This window comes from Phoxinus phoxinus (genome assembly GCF_949152265.1).
Source record: "Phoxinus phoxinus genome assembly, chromosome: 1".
Taxonomy (NCBI): domain Eukaryota; kingdom Metazoa; phylum Chordata; class Actinopteri; order Cypriniformes; family Leuciscidae; genus Phoxinus; species Phoxinus phoxinus.
In genome coordinates this window covers 43,940,021-43,960,241 of record NC_136876.1, presented here as the reverse complement: position 1 = coordinate 43,960,241, position 20,221 = coordinate 43,940,021, and the positions used below count along the sequence as shown (strand labels likewise).

The 20,221-nt window shown below is 39.9% G+C and overlaps 1 protein-coding gene across 2 annotated transcripts in view; it reads right to left on the bottom strand.

Moving 5' to 3' along the window:
• Positions 1–20,221, bottom strand: part of xylt2 (xylosyltransferase II) — a 35,472-nt gene that overhangs the window by 5,968 nt on the left and 9,283 nt on the right. For both annotated transcript variants that reach the window (XM_079624207.1, XM_079624208.1), the window contains exons 2-10: positions 15,828–16,350; positions 14,052–14,227; positions 11,895–12,097; positions 10,097–10,177; positions 8,313–8,529; positions 6,938–7,114; positions 4,298–4,554; positions 3,358–3,553; positions 2,602–2,935 (exon numbers count right to left, since the gene is read on the bottom strand). In XM_079624207.1, coding sequence (XP_079480333.1) covers positions 2,602–2,935; positions 3,358–3,553; positions 4,298–4,554; positions 6,938–7,114; positions 8,313–8,529; positions 10,097–10,177; positions 11,895–12,097; positions 14,052–14,227; positions 15,828–16,350 — 2,164 coding nt within the window. The remainder of the gene's footprint in view (positions 1–2,601; positions 2,936–3,357; positions 3,554–4,297; positions 4,555–6,937; positions 7,115–8,312; positions 8,530–10,096; positions 10,178–11,894; positions 12,098–14,051; positions 14,228–15,827; positions 16,351–20,221) is intronic.

The window sequence follows — 20,221 nt, the reverse complement described above, 5'->3', positions numbered from 1 at the left end:
TAAACATGACTAATAAACACACAACTGCCTTATTCTGTGTAAGAAGCCACATCATCTCACAGAAGGTGCTCAACTTTCAAATGAAGTGAGTTTGGAGTAAAAGCATGTTATTAAATGTTGTCTTTTGCTGGACAAGAGGTTCATAAATGCGTCTGATGTTTGGAAAGATGATTGACGCGGGTTTCTTTTTCAAATGCACGTTATAAGTGACTCAAAAGTATTTACTGCTGATCACAGAGCCGTACGTCACTGACAAGCTGCACATAAAAATAAAATAGTCACAGCCTTTGCGATTTCAAAATCGCGGTAAGCCAAATTGATTTAAGTGCGATTTCATGTAAATTGCAATTAATCGTGCAGCCCTAGTTTTAAATAAATTATAATAATATTTCACATTAATCAGGGCTCAACATAAGCAATGGCCCGATGGCCCGGGGCCAGTAAAAGAGTATGTCGGGCTAGTTGATTGGCCAGTCACTGGCCCGTGCGGGCCAGTGACTGGCCATCAGCAAAACAAACAGCAATTCGTCACACACAGTGGCGCGAAGTAGGGCTGAACGATATTCGATTTTAACATCGACATCGCGATGTGCGAGTGAGCGATAGTCACATCACCGGAACATGCGATGTGAAGGGTAGTAGCACCAGCGGGAGATATTACGCGCTTCATGAGGCACGCGCGCGGTCTCTTGCTCTCTCTCCCTCTCTGCCGTGCACGCGCTGCGCGGTTTGGAGCACAGTCTCTGTCTCGCGGGCGCGCTCGCTCTAGATTCCGGAGATTTTAACTAATTCGCGGGCATCAGTGAGCCGCTATCAATATGCGGGAGACTCCCGGAACTTCCGGGAGACTTGGGATGTCTGTATCTATAATAATATCGGCATTAGAATTATTGATTTTTCATTAGGCTATTTTTTTGGTGCTCCCTCAGCTCTTGATGCGCGTGGTGGGAGCGGCGACGCTGACAGAGGCGGTAAAGCTGCTGTTTAAATGTGTTCGGCTTTTCTGTTTACAGAAACATGTTCTCTAATCTGTTTAGAAGATTTAATACAAAATATATTAAAGTTTGATATCATTTTGTTTATTTCATATGATTATGATGATTGATGACCAACACCAACACTGTTTTACTTTGGCTAAGAAAAGTTGACTTAAAAGATTGTGAACCAAAATGCTTAAGTTGTTTTATAAAAAATATATTTATTTTAAGTTATATTGTTGTAAACCAATCAGGGGGTTGGTGTAAAGCTGCTGTTTTATTTAAAAATGTGTTCTCCTTTTGTGTTTACAGAAATGTTCTAATTTTGGAATAAAATATTAGCAGCTAAGTGACCTTTTTGTCACTTCAACTTGTAATGAAGCTTGCTTATAGTGAAATTATTAATATCATGGAATGGTAATTTTTGTCTTTAGCCTGGAGTTATGGTTCTCAATATCGCAATATGTTTAAATAGCATTTATTTTTGTATTGTGTAATATTTTTATGCTATAAGTAGTGTTAAAAATTATTCTGCACATTAATGAGCCAATGTGTTATGATGTGGGATGTGGTGGGCTGCTGTGGGTCAGAAAGTCCAGGGCCACTTTTTGGTCTCAGTCCGCCCCTGCGCGGCAGTGATGCGCGGGTTGATCCAAAATGAGCGGGTGCCTGCGGTCACCCGCGGGTTACGAGTCATCCAAAAATATTTTTAATGATATTCGGGTCGCAGTCGGTCGGGTCGTTTGAAATAAAGATGCCAATTAAACCTTTGTAATGTATATAGTAGCTACTAGACACAATAATGTTCTATGAAATACATAGGTCTACACTTTATTGGCTGAATAACTGCGCGAGGATGACGCACGAGCTCAGTCTGCAGCAGAGATGACAGCGGGAAATCCTTATTTACCTGAATGTTGAGCGCGTTATTAACTTTTGAATAAAAGCTGACGCGGGACAAAATGCCCGATTTCCCAACACGTTGAACTGAGCAATGCCATTGTGCCATTTTAATAGGCTACTTTTAAACGCATATAGCTCAGTAATATCAGTTTTATGTATTTGCTGAGAGGGGGCAGAGTTTTTGTTGGGAAAGTCCGGGGAGAGACGCACACTTCGATTAGACTGGATAAACACATGCAGCATCTTAATTGTTAAGAAAATGAAACGAAATAAATGAATAAATCAAGCCTTTATTACAAAACACTAGGCGATCATACAGCATTCTGAAAAATGCGCACCCCTAGTTCCTCCGTCTATGGCCCATGACGCGATGAGCATTTACTATAGCTACTTTAAAAAAACGCAGGTCAGGAAGCGGGTCGGGTACAATATTTTCTTTCTTTTTTTTTGCGGTCCGAGTTGCGGGCGGGTTAGTTGAAAACGTCGGTCGGGTGCGGGTTGTTTATACATTGACCCGCGTATCACTTCTGCGCGGCAGTCTGCGAGTGAACTGCATGCAGCGAGTAACCTCGTTTTTAAGCATGGTTTCCCATGCTTTTCCTTACATTTCTTTCAGGGCCAGTAAAAATCTAGAAGGGGCCAGCAAAACTCTGATCTACTGGCCCGGGGGGCCAGTGGGGATTTTTTTTTATGTTGAGCCCTGCATTAATGTCTCTCTCACCTGTGCGCAGGGGCTCACGTCCCTTGAAGGCCAGAGGCATGACCAGAAAGCGAGCTTCTGCCACACGCTCCCACAACCGCAGCACACGCACCGTCCACACTCCAGGCCTGAGGGGGCGCTGTAGGGGCGGCTTGTATTGCGTGAACTCTGCCTCAATGTCTATGCTGATGTCATAGGAGGCTGCTACTATTTGTGCTGGATCAATCCACACAATAGTGGCTGTCAGGTTGGGCCCACGAGCCCACTTCTGAACTGCCACCGGCTCATCTAGAGGTCCCATCACGCCCCCAAAGTTACGGAAGATCCGCTCCTTTGGATCCCACTCAGTTCCGACCTAGTACAAAACAGCATGAACAAAAAAAATACAGTGAAATATAACAAGACCTACACAATAAATTAATGTTAGAGAGTTACAGAATGAGTTGCGAATGGTCTCTCATGTTGACTTTGGCAAAGTTGGCATGAAATGGAAATCCACTATTTTCTATATGCATGTTATTGATCTTATCGTGAATTATTCATCCATCAATCAGTTTCATTATTTACATTTTTTGACCTTGTAATATTTAATTTCTTTCCTAATGCATATGCAAGACTTTACTTTCTTAAAACTGACCTCACATTCAGATCTGCCTCAATCCAATCAACAACCCTGTTACTTTTTCGATAGCCCGTTTCACTACAGTGTGCCACAATGCAGAAGAAATGATCTGTCGCTTTGATGTGTGCAAAATCCTGTATCCCTGTTCCTCTCACCTCAAGGTGTTTGAGGCGCTCAAACTCATGAAGGTTGTGTTCCAGCTGCAGTGTTGCTTGAGGAACAGCCCACACCTCCAGCATCTCACGGGACCTGGTCGCCCCATTCTGCACCTCCTGCCTGACCAGGTAACCCTGGAATCGGTCATCATAAAAATACAGGTGCACCGAGATGGGGTAGCCAATGGGTTCAAACCTGTGGGTAAAAAAAAACATTAATCAAATGCATGGATGGTGGGATGGGGCTGGAATGGGATTGGACTGGGATGGGACTGAACTGAACTGGACTGGGATGGGACGGAATTGGATGGGATTGGATGGGACTGGAATGGGATTGGATGGGACTGAACTGGACTAGGATGTGACTGGAATGGAATTGGACTGGGATGGGACTGAACTTGGAGTGGGATGGGACTGAACTGGACTGGGATGGGACGGAATTGGATGGGACTGGACTGGAATTGGATGGGACTGGGATGGAATTGGATGGGACTGGGATGGAATTGGATGGGACTGGGATGGAATTGGACTGGGATGGGACTGAACTGGAGTGGGATGGGATGGGACTGAACTGGACTAGGATGTGACTGGAATGGAATTGGACTGAACTGGGACTAAACTGGACTAGGATGGGACTGAACTGGACTGGGATGGGACGGAATTGGATGGGACTGGACTGGAATTGGATGGGACTGGGATGGAATTGGATGGGACTGGAATGGAATTGGATGGGACTGGAATGGAATTGGACTGAACTGGGACTAAACTGGACTAGGATGGGACTGAACTGGACTGGGATGGGACGGAATTGGATGGGACTGGAATGAAATTGGATGGGACTGGAATGAAATTGGATGGGACTGGAATGGAATTGAAGGGGACTGGAATGGGACCGGACTGAATTAGAATTGACTGAAATGTAATTGGATTGGACTGTCACCTGCAGGCCTCAGAACTGCTTTGAGTGGTCTCCGGCCTATGGAGGCCCAGTCTAAAGAAGGAGGAGTATGCCGTGAGGGCCACATCATTGAGGGATGAGACCCCATCAGCCTGTTCGAACAGGCTCTCCCAGTATGCTTTCAGTGCCACCGTGCCTGGCGGGTACTGCCCATACAGATGATTGTCCAGGATCTCAATAGCCTCTTGATTCACAGTGGACTCAAACTTACGGGCGAAGAACGTAGGCCGTGTTAGTTGCTGTTGTGGGGGGAAAAAAGTGTGGGGTTAAACTGGTGCCAGATGTAAGGACAATTTCCAAGAAAGACACTGGGTCTCGTTCACTAATAATTGTGTGGATAATTTGTAACTTCTCACAAAAAAACACTTTTCCCTAATTCAACACATACACAAATGAATTTGTTCTTAAATTTGTTCTAAAAATAAATTTAGAGTTTTCTAAATAAGCGGCCATGTGCCAGAGGTTAGTAATTTGCATATAACTCACCCAAACAATCTCCATATAAGGGCTTTCAGCCCAACCTTTCCTTTACAGCCTTCCGTCACTCTCAGCAAACAAGTCATTTTCTAAAGACGATCTCACAGCGCAGCTTGAGGATCCATCCTCAAAACCACAAAAACTCCTTTTTATACAGACACAGATTACAGACCTATCATTAGCCTGATGTATATATGTATCTGAAAACTTCATTTGAGTCAAATACCACCTTGCTTTAGTAGGAAATACTTAGTAAACTTGTAGTCATAATGGCGTCAACATGTATTCAACAATTCAAAGAGTAAACGTTTAGTGGGAGTGAGTTTCTTTCGGTTTCTAGTGAAGGATTCAGTGTGTTTTGTCAGTTGAAGGACTCTAGGGCTGTGCCGGTAAACTTGACAACACCACCGCGGTTGTAAAGCACCACCGGCGTGGCTGAGTAGCACCGGCGGTGGTCCGCCAAAACTATTATTTTAAAACACATACTATTTTGTATGTGAATGTTGTTTTACATGAATATGACAAGTGAAGCACACAGCTTTGTTTACAAAATAAGTAACAGGTTAGCAATTAAATGTTACATCGTAGCCATGGAAACATTTGGATTCGTGAAGAATGAGAGAGTTTAATAAATTAAACTCATAAATTTAAGATTTGTCGGCTTTGTATTTTGTTTTTGCGATCCGATCACCCGATTATCATTATATATTCCATTAGTTATTCCACTGGACATGGAATTTTCCCAAATGTTTTTTCCAAATCTTCACCATTTTCACAGGGGATTATAAACCTTTCTTCCTTTGGTTCGCTTTTAAGTAGGCCTATTATATTCGCATTTTTTACTGTGGTAAAGAAGAAAAAACGCTGTAGGAAAGATAGCCTACCTTTTTACTTGCACGTCAAATACTTTTTAACACAGTTTGTGCTTGTTGTTATACTTGGTAAGGCGCGTCAAGTTTCTTTCTAAAGCGCGGGTGATTTTAGTTTCGCTTTCTCTGGCAGCGCAAAATCAAACATAGCTCAAATGTCTTGCCCTTGTGGAAGATAACATTCGCTCTTCAGACTTTTTACAACAAGTAGAAAACATGAAGATATTAGGAAAGATATGGTCTCTTTTCTGCTTGTGTAACACATCCCTCTCAAAGCGGTAGGCTTAGGCTATATCACGCGAGTTTGTGTGGAAATATAAAACAAATGTTTTTTTAAAAACTTTATTATATTATTTAAGTTAATATTATTTACTGATATTTATTTCAATGCTTTACAGGCTTTAGTGTGTTGTTTCATTGACGGAAGTGCTCAAATAAACACGCATGTCTGTTACAAAATGGAAGTTGAGCCTCATTTATTATCATTATTTTATTTCAAAATGTATTTAATTGAGGTGTATATATAACAGAACAATAATCTGTAGTTTCCACAAAAGCCCTGGAGCTGTCAAAAGTCTTTTGCGAACAAATAAACATGAATTTATCGGTTCAGGTAACACGGAGAGCGAGTAAATATTGTCAATTTACATATACTAACACTGTGTAAATACGGAGCAGGTTCAAAATCGACAAAGTTACACTTAAGTGACATTTTAGGCACATTATTGTCTGATTTCGCTCAATTTCATCAATTAAATAAGTTCTAAGCATCTCTAAGCAAGCACACAGTGGTGTTTTGATGAATGAATTTGCGTTTTTGAATGAATCGGTTGAGTCAGCGCTTCAGTGACTTGTTGCCACCTACTGGCGGTTTTAAGTTAAACGTTTAAAGTATCGTTTCAATTAATTTAAACATTTAATATTTCTAAATCCAAAATAATTTAAATAAAATTCATTTAAATAAATATAAATGTAAGAAATTGACATAAAAGATGACATTTAATAAGGTTATAAAAAAATGTCCCTACAAAAAAGGACTGTGCTTCTAAAAGGAAATGTAAGCGTATAGCCTCGACTGTTTATGATGTAATATATGTACGATTAAACATCATCTTAATATGGATATAAGGCCACCCAGATTATGTTATCAATGAAAACATTTCATGAATCATGAAAACATTTGTACGCAGATTTCATGCGCATGCACTTAGTGAACGAGACCCACTGTGATCCTTTAAATACTGCGTGTCTGAAGGGAACATTTATCAGTTCAGACCTGTATTCTGATGAGGTCTGAGGGTTTGAAGTCATTGGGTGAACAGCCACACCAGTCCACTATGTGCTTATACTGGCACTTGCAGCCCAACTTCCGGTTCCAGTTGGTCACACGCAGGTTATTGTCAACCAAAGAATCACACATGTGGCTGTTTCCCAGCACCGTGTGAAAGAAAGACTGAAAACCAGACAAGAGAGGAATTATATAATATACCCTCAGGGACACAGCGCTTAATGTTTACTTCCTCACTGCCGTACCAATTAAATTAAATAAACTAACATGGAGTATCACATCAACAGTCTTATGAATTTATGAGTCAGATTTAATACACAATAACAGTGGCCAGATGTGCAGGATATGATACAACTTGCTTCTTTAAAGGGGTCATTTCACCATTTTTTGAAGAAAAAATTAAATAAAAAAGACTGTTTTTGGCACTGTAAAAAAGTGTTTTTCATGCATCTGTCAATTTTGAGATTTGGGGCTTTTTGGCTTTACATGGTGTTTTTTTTTTTTTCAGAATAGTGGAAAGAAAACATTCAAAATACACATTTAACTATCTTTTAGAGAACTTTATCTATTTGCGTCTGTAGATTTTAATTACAGTGTATATCTTTAAAGGCCGTTTTCTCAAAATGAGTTTTTCCTCCTACATTGAGCCAGAAATCTCCACTTCAGTAGCAGTTACATACACCAAACTTAACCGTTGTATTCTTATCTATACAAGAACAAGGTTTTTACAGAGGGGTTTGTCAATATATAATTTTCCTGATTCCCTAAAAAAATAGTGGAAATGTATTTTTGGCTGTTGACAGCATTTTACGTGATAAGTAGAGACATCCAAAATCCCCACTGTAAAAAAACCTGTCAAATGTATTCACACCTATATATCCTAAAAGTCCTAAAATAGTTTTCATTTTCTTTATGCATATTTTTTACTACAGGTGAAACTCGAAAAATGTGAATATCGATAAATTAATTTATTTCAGTAATTCAACTTAAAAGGTGAAACTAATATATTATATAGACTCATTACATGCAAAGTGAGATATTTCAAGCCTTTATTTTTATGATTTTGATGAGCTTATGAAAACCCCAAATTCTAAATTAGAATATTCTGTAAAGGTTTTCATAAGCTGTAAGCCATAATAATCAAAATTATAACAAATAAAGGCTTGAAATATCTCACTTTGCATGTAATGAGTCTATATAATATATTAGTTTCACCTTTTAAGTTGAATTACTAAAATAAATGAACTTTTGCACGATATTGAAATTTTGAGTTTCACCTCTATGTGAAAAAAAAAAAAAGTTGGATTTTTTTTTGTCCCGGCACGACCAGAAGATGTACATGTGTCCCAAAGTGAGGCAGTACCTCAGCAGGCAGCAGAGCGTAGGTGTAAAACTGCTTGAGCCCCGTCACCAGCTCGTCCTGCGAGTTCACCACATACTCCACAAACTTCCGCGTGAGGGAGAACCAGTCCGAGCCTCCTGACACCTCCAGCCCCTCAGGGATGCTGCGCTCGCCCAGGCGCCACATGTGGTTGTCACATTCGTGGAACAGGCGGTCCAAACCCTGCTTCTTAATGAACCTGCGTGACAGGAGAGAGCAGGATGATGACTGATGTCATCGCAAACACTGTCACGGCTGCATTATTATGTAAGCGAGGCATGCCAAAAGTGTCAAGACGGTAGAAATATCTAGAAATCATAATGAATGACAACAGGAGTCTCATTAAAAGGCTGGAATTCGTGAGTAAAAACAAAAAGTAGTTCGGTGCAGACTTTTATTAGCATTTCTCAAGCTATTTGATTGCTTTTTTTATTCTGACCAAATTCAGTGTCATAAAACCAACACACACACAAACAAACAGGAAATTGTAGACTAGTGTGTAAAGGATCATTAAGTATTTAAAGGTACTTTTGAAAAAAATAAAACTTTGATATTCATGATTAAAAAATTTCATATTTTTTGAAAATGTGTATTCAATGTGTAATGAAGTAGTTATTACTTTATTATACCACTTGTAAATAAATTAGTAAGTCTATAAATCAAATGTAGTGCTTTTATTTTCTTCAAATGCATGAAAAGAAAGATCACATTTTTAAGAATTGGGATTTTAAACCTTTTCTTTTCATCGTCTCGGACATCCTTGTTTATCATGGACCCGCAAATGGAGCTGGAAGATTTTTCTGAATAATTGTAATAATTTTACAGCCTATTTACAATAATAAATTGTTGCGGCGATATGCACTACAGTTCAACAGTGTGGGTTCACTAAGATTTTCTCTTCTGTGCACCAAGGCTGCATTTATTTGATCAAAAATACAGCAAAAACAGTAATATTGTGAAATATTATCAGTCTAAAATAAGTGTTTTCTATTTTAAACCATTTTTTAAAATGTAATCTATTCCTGCTGTGATGGAAAACTGTTTTTTTTTTAGAAGTGATGGACAAATTAAATTTCAGAAGTGAAAATGAACTATGCATTTAAATGTTGGCTGTAATAATTTGTTTTTAAGACAGATTTATTCAAACGTATATTAAATAATGAAAACACCACTAATAGGTTAAGTAAAACTATAATAAATATGGAATACAGTGCATATATTTAGCTAAATTCTGCTCTCTAAAGTTGATTTTTCTAGCTATTGAGTTTACGGTCAAACGTGACGTTATGTGGCATTGTTTACAAGCGGTTTTATTTACGTCTTTCCCTGGTCGAAACACTGAGCGATTACATGTGACAGGATTTCAATTATTTTTAATGTATATTTTAACATACCTTCTGATGTTCACCCATGTTTATTTAATGCTGTAACTAGTACTAAAGGGGAGGTAAGATGGTGGGGTTTTTTTTAAGTTTATGGCAGGCATTGTGCTTTGTTTCAGGCTTTTAAAATCGAGAAATTTATTTTGTCAACAAGGATTCTGATTTAAAATTCAATAGCAAAATCAGTGCAAGAGTTGGTAAGTTTGATTCATTCTATGATTTAATGAATGAATTCATAACTCTGATCCCAAATTTACATAATCCCTACCCATTTTAGAGCCTCACTAGATGTGGACAGTAGCCTATATCAGTATGCTAACATTTGATACCATATGCTAACACTACCTGGAATAACCTCAGGGTTTGATTTGAAAATGAGCTTACCTTGCGTTCTCTCTGCCGTGAGACTTCAGGAAGTTCTTGTCACGGTTCTGGGAGAGAAAAGCCACAAGCTCATCGTTGGTCCTGTTTTAGGCCGATAGTGAGAGAGGAGAGAAGAGATAAAAACGAGGGATTATGTCAGAAGCCCAAGCGCTGACTGCAGGGTGGCGTGGGTGAAGTCTTCATCTGGAAGGAATTAGCTGCTGCTGACAGGATTTTGGTCGGTATCAACGTCTACATGTGCATCGGGCCACGAACACAGATTTGGCTTATTTAGCTCACTTTAAAAGCATCAACAGCTGGAGGGATTGTGAAATTATAAGGCTCTGATGTGCTGCAGAAATCCTCCCGAAACAGATTAGCCAGGAACATCACGCTCGCACACAATGAGAACGGCTCAGGCATTAACTCACGAGAAGGCTCCTCGATACACATCTCTCAAATCAGTATCATCAATCCATCTCAGATAGTGTTTTTTTTTCCACTCAGCTCATTGCAATGAATTCTGGGATTGCCTTCTCCAGGAAGACGGCACTGAAGGCATCGTCCCTTTTTATCTTTTTGGAATGGCTTCATCTAATTTGGTTTTCCCAATCAATTGCAATTGCAACAAATAAATAGAGCCGCACAATTAATCTAACTGTGGAATAGCTTAGTGCAATTACCAAACCGAAAGCAGCAATTTAATGGTGCAGTGATCTCAGAGCGACTTTATTCACATCAAGTGCTGATTCTCAAACGCCATCTCTGTGTTCCCAGATGCACATAACAATGTGTGCTAGTTTCTCTTTATTTACACAATCGCATAATTCCAGACATATTTGTGGACTGAAGTTCAGCAGTATTACGCCGAAATAAAAGCTCAGGGATTTTGAATGTTTACAGCTTGAGGGTTTGAACTTTTAAAAGGGAAGAATTTAAGACTTCAATAGGAGTTTTGTAACTTGTAGCTTTGTAGTGCAATTCTAACTTACAACAGTAATATATTTCTGTCATCACTTACAATTGGAGTTAAAACTAAATATTTGTTAAAAAATATCTATTTTAAAAATTAATAAAATGGTTTTAAAAAAACTACCAAAAGAGATTACATATTTTATGTTTACTTGCATGTCCCGTGACCATAAACCATCATTAGAGAACCATGAATATCCGTCATTAAATTATTAAAATCTTAACTTAAAAGTTTACAACTGACACTAATGTTTGGGAAATCCTGGACTAGTCAATTAGTGTGGTCAACTAGTTCATCTAGTTTTTTCCCTTTTAAAGAAAATCCAGTTCAGTCATGAAACTATCCGAGCACTGATTGGCTCTTCTAAACCCATTGACGTAGCCAATCAGATGTACTTCCTAATCCACATATTAATGTATTACCATTCCCTAGCGCCGCAGCGTGATATAAAAAACTCTTGTTTTACCCTCCTCCTCCCCAGCTCCACCTGTATAGGTCTTCTCTAATTTTCTTGCAGCCGCATGTTTCCTTATTGCGCATGTTATTTTAACTAAGCTGAACAAATCATAGTAGATCTCATTTACCAAAATCAAGCACGTGTACATTGCATGCCACAATAAATGCCGGTTAGAGAGTTGTCATGACCTGAGGCATGCCCAACCCTGTTCCTGGAGATCTGCCTACCTGCAAAGTTCAGATCTACCCCCTACACACCTGCCTCTAATTATTAAGTGCTCCAGAAGATCTTAATTAGCTGGTTCAGTTGTGTTTGATCAGGATTGGCGCTGAACTTCGCAGGATCTCCAGGAACAGGATTGGACACCCCTGACCTAAGGCAATGCTGACCTGGTGGGGAAGTCGGTGGCACTGAGGTTGATGAAGTAATCCCACTTCCAGTCCAACATGGACAGCAGATCATGCATGCTGTGCAAGTAGGCCTTCAGCAGACTGGCCCCGCCCCAGATGGTGACCATGCGCCAGGGCGTGGCTCTCACGTTGGAGTAGACCTCCGCCATCTGAAGCACTTCCCGATGCATGTAGTTTGAACGCTGTAAGGGACAAAATAACTGTGGTTAATGATCTTAAAGGAACTCTCCACCGTTTTTTTAAATAGGGCTTATTCACCGTCTTTCCTACATTTAGAAAGGTGGGCAAATGCATTTTTGTCTCAGTGCATGCATTGTTTTAGTTTGGCAGGATCACCGCTAGCTTAGCTTAGCATAATGAATGGAATCCTTTGTTGCCAGCTAGCATGTCCTGAGTAAAAGTGATAAATAAAAACACCTAATTACTTCTTGTGGCCTGGGTATTCACAACGAGTACAAATAGCGATGCAGATATTGACTTGGGACTATATTAGGGTGAGCTAAGCTAAGCTAGCGGCGACCCTGCCAAACTAAAACAATGCATGCACTGAGACAAAAATGCATTTGCCCACCTATGTAAATGTAGGAAAGACTGTGAATAAGCCCTTAAAAACCCTTTAACGATGAGTTTATGATGAAAATGTTCAGCAAGCATGTAACTGCATCGGAGTAGTTTTTGCTATCATAATTCTTCTGCTGCTGGGTGAGGGAAGACTTCTTGACAGGAGTTTAGTTTAACTCTGAAGAACTTTACTTTTAAGAGGCTAAAACCTGAAATAACTTCAAATGAAATGGTAGAATCAAACGAGACAGGCATGTGGAGAGGAAGAGAGACAGAGCAGATGTTGTGCCAAATCGTATCAAGGTGTGAGAAGTATTCCTCCAGTGAAAGACCTGGTTTCCCACAAGTTGTGACGAACCTCAGCTCTACACACACCTTTGTTCTTACTCCAGCATGTGAGCTGACGGCCACTGAGTGTCTCCAACACTCAAGTTTCAATCACGAATCAAACACACAGTGCTGTCTTTAAGGGCACTAAAGCTTTTGGCATGGAACGGAGACATCCATTTGATGTCAGAGTTTGGTTATTTTGGGGTCACAGTGGCTTTCTGAACTCCTGACTGTTTGAACTCTGGTGTGGTTCGCAGTAAGTCTGAAACTAGAAATGCATCAAAATCAAAAGCAACCAAAAATTATGGACCTGCAGAGCCAAAAACGGAAACCAATGCTAATTTTAAAATAGCCTTTGTGTGATATAATTATACTATTGTTATATTTTATATATAAATGATTACACAACCTCTCTTTAATTGGTGTTACTTCACAATAGGCCATACTCACATCAGTGCCATCTTAATTTTTTGCGGGAAAGAAAACAAGGCTGTGAGGGAAAGACATGATTCTCTTCAGTGGATTGTACTGTTATATAAGATGTTTTTGGATTGTTCTGCTGACAAAAAAACTGCAAAAATATCTTTCAGAGAAATTTCAGGAGACAAAAAACCCCATGCAACATGAGCTGTGCAAAATAAGTGACCTGGTGCTTTATACAGCGGATGGATGGCATTGAAAACACGGTAATTGTATCCCTCGCTTTCATTCCTGTAATGGCGCGGCTCGGAATAAGGTCTATAACATACAGGCTCTAACCATTTTAAAATGTTAAAGTAGTTTAAATTCACAGATAACTGCATATAAAAAAAATAAACATTTGAAATGACGCAATAAATTACAATTGTTCTTGACTTAAGATCACATTAGCAAAACTTTGGCTAAGTGTAGCAGTGTAGCAATGTATGAAGCTCGGCTCACACAGAAGTCACTCTCAAACAAAGCAGCTTTCAATGTGGCGAAACCACGTGAACAACTTTAAAACTTTGCGAAATTTTTGTGGGAAAAATCTTTCGCCCTCACGCGAAATTCCCAATAGTGTGGATTTCTATCGAACTTTGCAGAACAACGGTAAATGTGACTGCAGCTTTACTCAATGAACCGCAAATCGTTACTTTCGTCATGTCCAACTCAAATCGAGACCTTAAATTGTATTAATGTTTCATGAGGCTGTTCTTAGATGCATATCAATTCTGAGCAAAATTTCAATTTGGAAAAAAATCTAGTTGGGGTCTTCCAACTTACCTTATCCACATGGATGTAGTAAAAGTGGTCTTTATGATAGATGGCTTTTAGGAGACGTTTCAACTGTCGGACTGCTCGTCCATGAACCACCAGCACGAAAACCACCCTGACCGGGTTCTCCACCTTGGAGAGGTCGGTGTCAGAAAAATCTGCATGCTGGATGGCACTGGAGATCACTAAAGATGGACAGAGAGAAAACAAACAAACTATACATGTCAAGTCAAGTCACCTTTATTAAATATAACGCTTTTTACAAGATTGTTTACAGTGATAATACAAAATTATTGCAACAACGATTGTTTACGCTCAAGTAAGTTTAAGTAAGTTCAGCATTGAATTACATGCCAATTGACCCTTCGCAGGGAGTTTGATTGACAGGCAATCTGACCAATAATAATCCGCCATCCACCATTTTTGTCTAACAAAGCAGTCAGGAGAGTTAGATGATTAACATGGGAGGATTTGAACTTGAAAACCGGAGTGTACTGACGCCTTTCCACGGTTAAGACAACATTCCTTCTCATGTTCATTCGTGTTTATTTGATGCTATAAAATAACTAGAAGGAGGAGATGATCGATTCACGAGCAGCTTTAACTGATGCTCTACAGCGATCTGTCACGACACATTAAAGAGCCACAAAACTTTGTTTCATATTAAAAGTAACCTGGTCTGTCCTGTCTGTCAGCGCGTTGTCAGTGTCCTCTCTGCTCCGCAATGTATTTTTCAATGCGTGAGAACATGGTGTGGCGTGAGAGCGGCGTAGCTTGTCGGACATAGCGACAGTAACTAAAGGGGGCGGGTCTTTGCGAACGGTCAATTAAAGGAATAGTTCACTTCAAAATAAAACATTAACTCACCCTCAAGTTGTTTCAAACCTGTATGAATTTCTTCCTTCCTGCTGAACACAAAAGAAGATATTTTGAAGAATGTCGGTAACCAAATAGTTGATGGGCCCCATTGACCTTTTTTTTTTCTCCCTACTATGGAAGTCAATGGGGCACATCAACTGTCTGCTTACCGACATTCTTCAAAATATCAACTTGAGGGTGATTAAAGGACAAGTTCGGTATTTTACACTTAAAGCCCTATTTACAGATCGTATCTGATGAAATAGAACGGTTAAGTTTAAAATTTGGACACATGTTCCAGTCCCGAGAATTTTGGGTTTATTTCGCTTCCCCCCCACCCCCACACAATGGTTGTCTATGGCCACTGGAAGATTCCTTCCTAAAACACATTAAACTTTCGTTTACAAAGACGTGAAACTCACCGAGTGGTCAGGGGTGTTCACTGATACGGGCCCAAAAAAAACGCTGAAAAGGATGCATTCCAACAGGTTTTATCGTAGTGTTTGTCCAACTCCATTGATTGTATTGAATGTGCTGTGTGAGGTACGTTATTCCTCCGCCGCTTCTTCTTCTGCTTCTTCTGTGTATTAAATGAAATGCCAGCGGTTTGCTTGCAATCGGCAAAGGTGCATTATCGCCACCAACTGGTGTCTATTATTCAAGCTCTCAACGGAAGAATCTGGGTGTGACGCGTTTGGCAAAATAGGTCCACAAACGCTAAATAAAACTAAAATTCTCGGGACAGGAGCATGTGTCCAAATTTTAATCTTAACCGTTCTATTTCATCAGATACGATCTGTAAACAGGGCTTTAAGTGTAAAATACCGAACTTGTCCTTTAAATGTTTTTGATTTTGAAGTTAACTATCCCTTTACCTTTCAGACATGACTGGATGTAGATATATGACGGATGAAAGAGTGCAGTTACCATGCTGTGGGCAAAACTGAGGCAGAGACTGAGGCATGAGCTGTCCTGCTTGGTGCTGGCAGACGATGTTGGCGATCTCCTGTCTGCACTGTCGTGAACCAGCACGTTGGAGGGCAGACAGGGCGTCCTTGCCCGAGATCTCACATTTGGGCACAAAGTCACTGTTTGGGACTTGAGGAGCACCCTCGACGCTGCCTGGCTCTCCAGGCGCCACTAGATGGATCTTGGCCATTTCCCCTCGCTGAGTCTCGCTGAAGTTACGGCTGCTTGAGGGATCGTAATGGGCAACTTTTTCAACCGCCACTCCATCTTCCAGCCCGCCAAGGCTCTTGTCCTTCAACAAAGGCTTGCTTCTCCGTCTAGACACCCTCCTGATGATGGTGGTCACGGCGGGCCGATCCTGACGCTGCCTCCAATGGACATGGTTCGCCCCAGAGAGGGCATTTTGCCTATCAAAGGCCACAGGGTCCATTTTCTGCTCCTGCCCATTGTGGTCGGGCAACTTCGACCGCCTGTGCTTCCGCTGAGAAGGAAACAAATCAGTAAATAAATCAGAGATGTGATCCCTCCACATAGATCTGCGCATCAGCGAAAACAAGATCAAATCTGTTTTAGAACAGACAAGGTGATTTCCTCTCCGAGAACAAACTTGCTGACGTTTCAGGGAGCACAGAGGCACAACATGTTTGCATTATTTCCTGTTTGTTGTTTCCCTGTCTCTAGTTGTGGTTATTTTTAGCATCGTTTAGTGGCGGGAATCAGAGACAGCTCGGCCAACGCAGAAAAACACTCAGTGCCATTATCACAAACAGCATCTACAGGGGTGCAAGGCTGAATCTCACAAAACCTGCCAAGACCATGTTTATTTAAAAAAAGAAAAAAAAGAAATTGGTAACACTTTACAATAAGGTTTCATTTGTTAACATTAGTTAATGTTGACTAACAATGAACACTTCCACATTTACTATTATCAGGCCTTCCCGCTTGGGTCTCTCCAGTATTAACACGAGTCTTAAAGATCTTGCCTGATCATAACCCTTCTTTTTCCAGTGATATTCCTCTGAGCTTCTCCTCATTGGTAATCTCATTCTCAGCTTTATCATTCTACAGTCTTTCTACAAATATCCCACTTGCTCACTCTCTCTCCTCCCCCTCAATGGGCAAATACGCCCCCTACTGCTGATTGGCTACGAGTGTTGTGGTGCTCGGCCTGATCGGACCTCAGACATCTAGCAAATATTCACAAAATTGTTATTTATTTGTGTGAGATTTATATCGGCCATCAAAAAAAATTATATTGGTCGACCACTAGCTTCCAATGTTGCAAAAAGAAGGACATATGCAAACAAACTGAAACAATCTAGTCCTGTGCTAAGAAAAAAAGCAAACCACAACACCGCATGGCATGCTAATGTGGTGCTGGAAGTATGTAATGTGAGAGAGAGAGAAATAACAAGCAATTCCCACCACTTCCTGCTATAGGATCATTACACAGCAAGTTTGGGTCTATGCCACACATCTGCCGCCCACAAAAAACAAAACAATCGTTTGGCTTTTTAAGCTCAATCGTTTCAAAGTGAACCAACATCGTTGTTTCAAAACATGAGTTAGCATAGACTTGTTACCAAAGCTGAAAGCTGTTTCACAAGGACAGCACAGCACCATTGTATGTGTTCTTTGTGAAGGTGATCCCAGAATACAATGTAGTCAGCTCAGGGAAATTAATCCTTACAAACATACATATACATAATTGATATAGCCTACTGTGTTTATGTACAAACCAAAATTTATTCAGACACCTTCAACATTTCTCACAGTTTATTCGCTATGGTTTAGAAAATGGTAATAAAATATGACAAGAACTCAGAGTTATTAAATCTGTTGATATTTCAGTGGTTTTGGCAATCCTTCTGTTAGACTGTCTCACAAATGAATTCGGTTGAATAGCGGTCAGCTGTTAAATTTGAGTACACAATTAGATATTACCAATTTAGGTCAAACTATCACCAAGCAATGCTTAAATTTGTTCAGTCTGTGGTGTAAAAAGGTTACATTAGCAATAAAAAAAAAACACTTAAGCAAAACGTGTTTTTTAATCCCAAATTTTTATACCGTTTATTGGTAGTCCACTGTATGAAGGATTGTTGGGTATAATAGGCTATGTCAGAGTTTACTTTATTTTGCTGATAGATGGATGGATGGATGGATGCATGGATGGATGCATGGATGGATGCATGCATGGATGCATGGATGGATGCATGGATGGATGCATGGATGGATGGATGCATGGATGGATGGATGGATGGATGGATGGATGGATGGATGGATGGATGGATGGATGGATGGATGGATGGATGGATGGATGGATGGATGGATGGATGGATGGATGGATGGATGGATGGATGGATGGATGGATGGATGGATGGATGGATGGATGGATGGATGGATGGATGGATGGATGGATGGATGGATGGATGAATATTCATGATATTAATATAATTCATTCAATTGTAGAAAAGTACTATAACAAATAATGTAATTGTAATTGACGATTTTACCAATATGTGCCGTGTAGAATATTGGGCTGTTAGATTAGCAATGTTGGAATAAAGCTTGTGTTATGTATTTTATACCCACAAGATTGCACAAGACTTGCAGCAAAAAGGGCAACTTTAAACAACATCCTCTTATAGCTAACAGTCAGATGATAGCTGTCCACACATGCCTCTCACCAAACTTCATAACCTTAAAATCAACCCACAAAACAGGAATGTTTGAGTTGTTGTCAAATGCGCCTACACTGGGTGGAACCTACACGTTATCTATAGACAAAGGAACAAAGAAATAGATCTTATTCAGAGCCCAGAGGCAAATTACTTGCAAAAGGCAAATCATGCAAAAGCGTCAGACAGTTGAATCAGTGAAGTTGTTGACTAGTTGTTCATATGACAGTACATTAGAAAATAAATTAATGAATGCATTTTTATTTTAGCATTTGCATTTAATACACACCCATGGCCATATGTTGGATTGGATTTATCATTAAAGTCTTTATTTCTGATTGTAATGACCCGGTTTGCTGAAATCTGAAACGATCATCACTTGGCAACAGTCTAAGGGTCGTAAATGCAATGAAAATGATAAGAAATATTTCCCGAAAGTACTAATATTTTTAAAGAAGTCTTTTTCTTTTAAAGAGAAATCTGAATCGGACCCAGAATCGTTAACTTCCTTTAAGCAGCACAGGTCACAGCAACATCACATGACCTGCAGTATTTGATTCTTCCAGTCTTAGAGACCAAAGGCTGCAAACTCAATGGCCTCACATCACACTGAGACTCGCCACAGAGAGAGAGAGACAGAGGTCAAAGAAGCCTGTGGATGGAAGAAGGAGAACTTCTTGTGTAGGGATCAGTTAGGACGGTTGACTCGTCATCAAACAATCAGTTAGTCGGCTGGTGCGTAAAGGTTCTTCATTACTTTTTAGCGGTGGTGTTGTAAAAGGACTGAATATAGAGTCATTCAGAGGGGATTTCAGCGTGCTACTAATGGTCAATAAGTTCACACAAACAGCAATTTGCTAACAAAGCGGCAACAAGTCTTTCAGTGACAGTTGGTGAATTAGTTCATTTTTAAGAGAGTAACAAAAAAACTTAACATTCCCCAACAATGCCACTGCCAATTGGCTATTTTGCACCTCCTGTTCAAAGAAAACATGGCAAATGTGCCTTTAAAACCTAATTCTGGAAAGTCTAAAGTACTTAATGTTTTACACATGCGCTAGGCATACAGCCATAGATTTCCTTATCAACATAGCCTAGTATGCACACAATGTATGCATGCAACTAGGGCTGCCCCCTAATAGTAGACTAAACGTCAACCAAGATTTTATTAGTCAGTTAGTTGCAGGAAAAAATTAAATGCATCTAGGAAGTGGTGAAATTATGCAGAAATCTCTGTTTGAAACAAAAGAATCGTGACTCAGCTCTCGCACTTTGGTACCAAGTCAATACTTAAATTGAAAAACATAGTACCGCGTCAATAAACGTTCACGTAAAAACTGAAGTATAGTTTGGGCTTAAATCCTGTTGTGAGCTTTACATTTTGCAGGCTGATTCCTACAGGCTGAATGACACAACATACTTCTTAATCAAACAAGCATTGTTCCTGAAAGAATCAGAGAACACTGACTCGTACTGCAACAGTACGGCTGTAATATCTGCAGTAGGTGTCCAGCATAGGGATGTTAACCGATGACCGTTTGACCGATGGTTGACCGTATCAACGTTAACCGATCAAAGTTTTCGGCCGTCGGTTAAAAAAAAAAAAAAAAGTGATCTCTAAATTAGTCTATTATAGACAGTGGACTAAACGCTACTACAGTTAGCATCTCA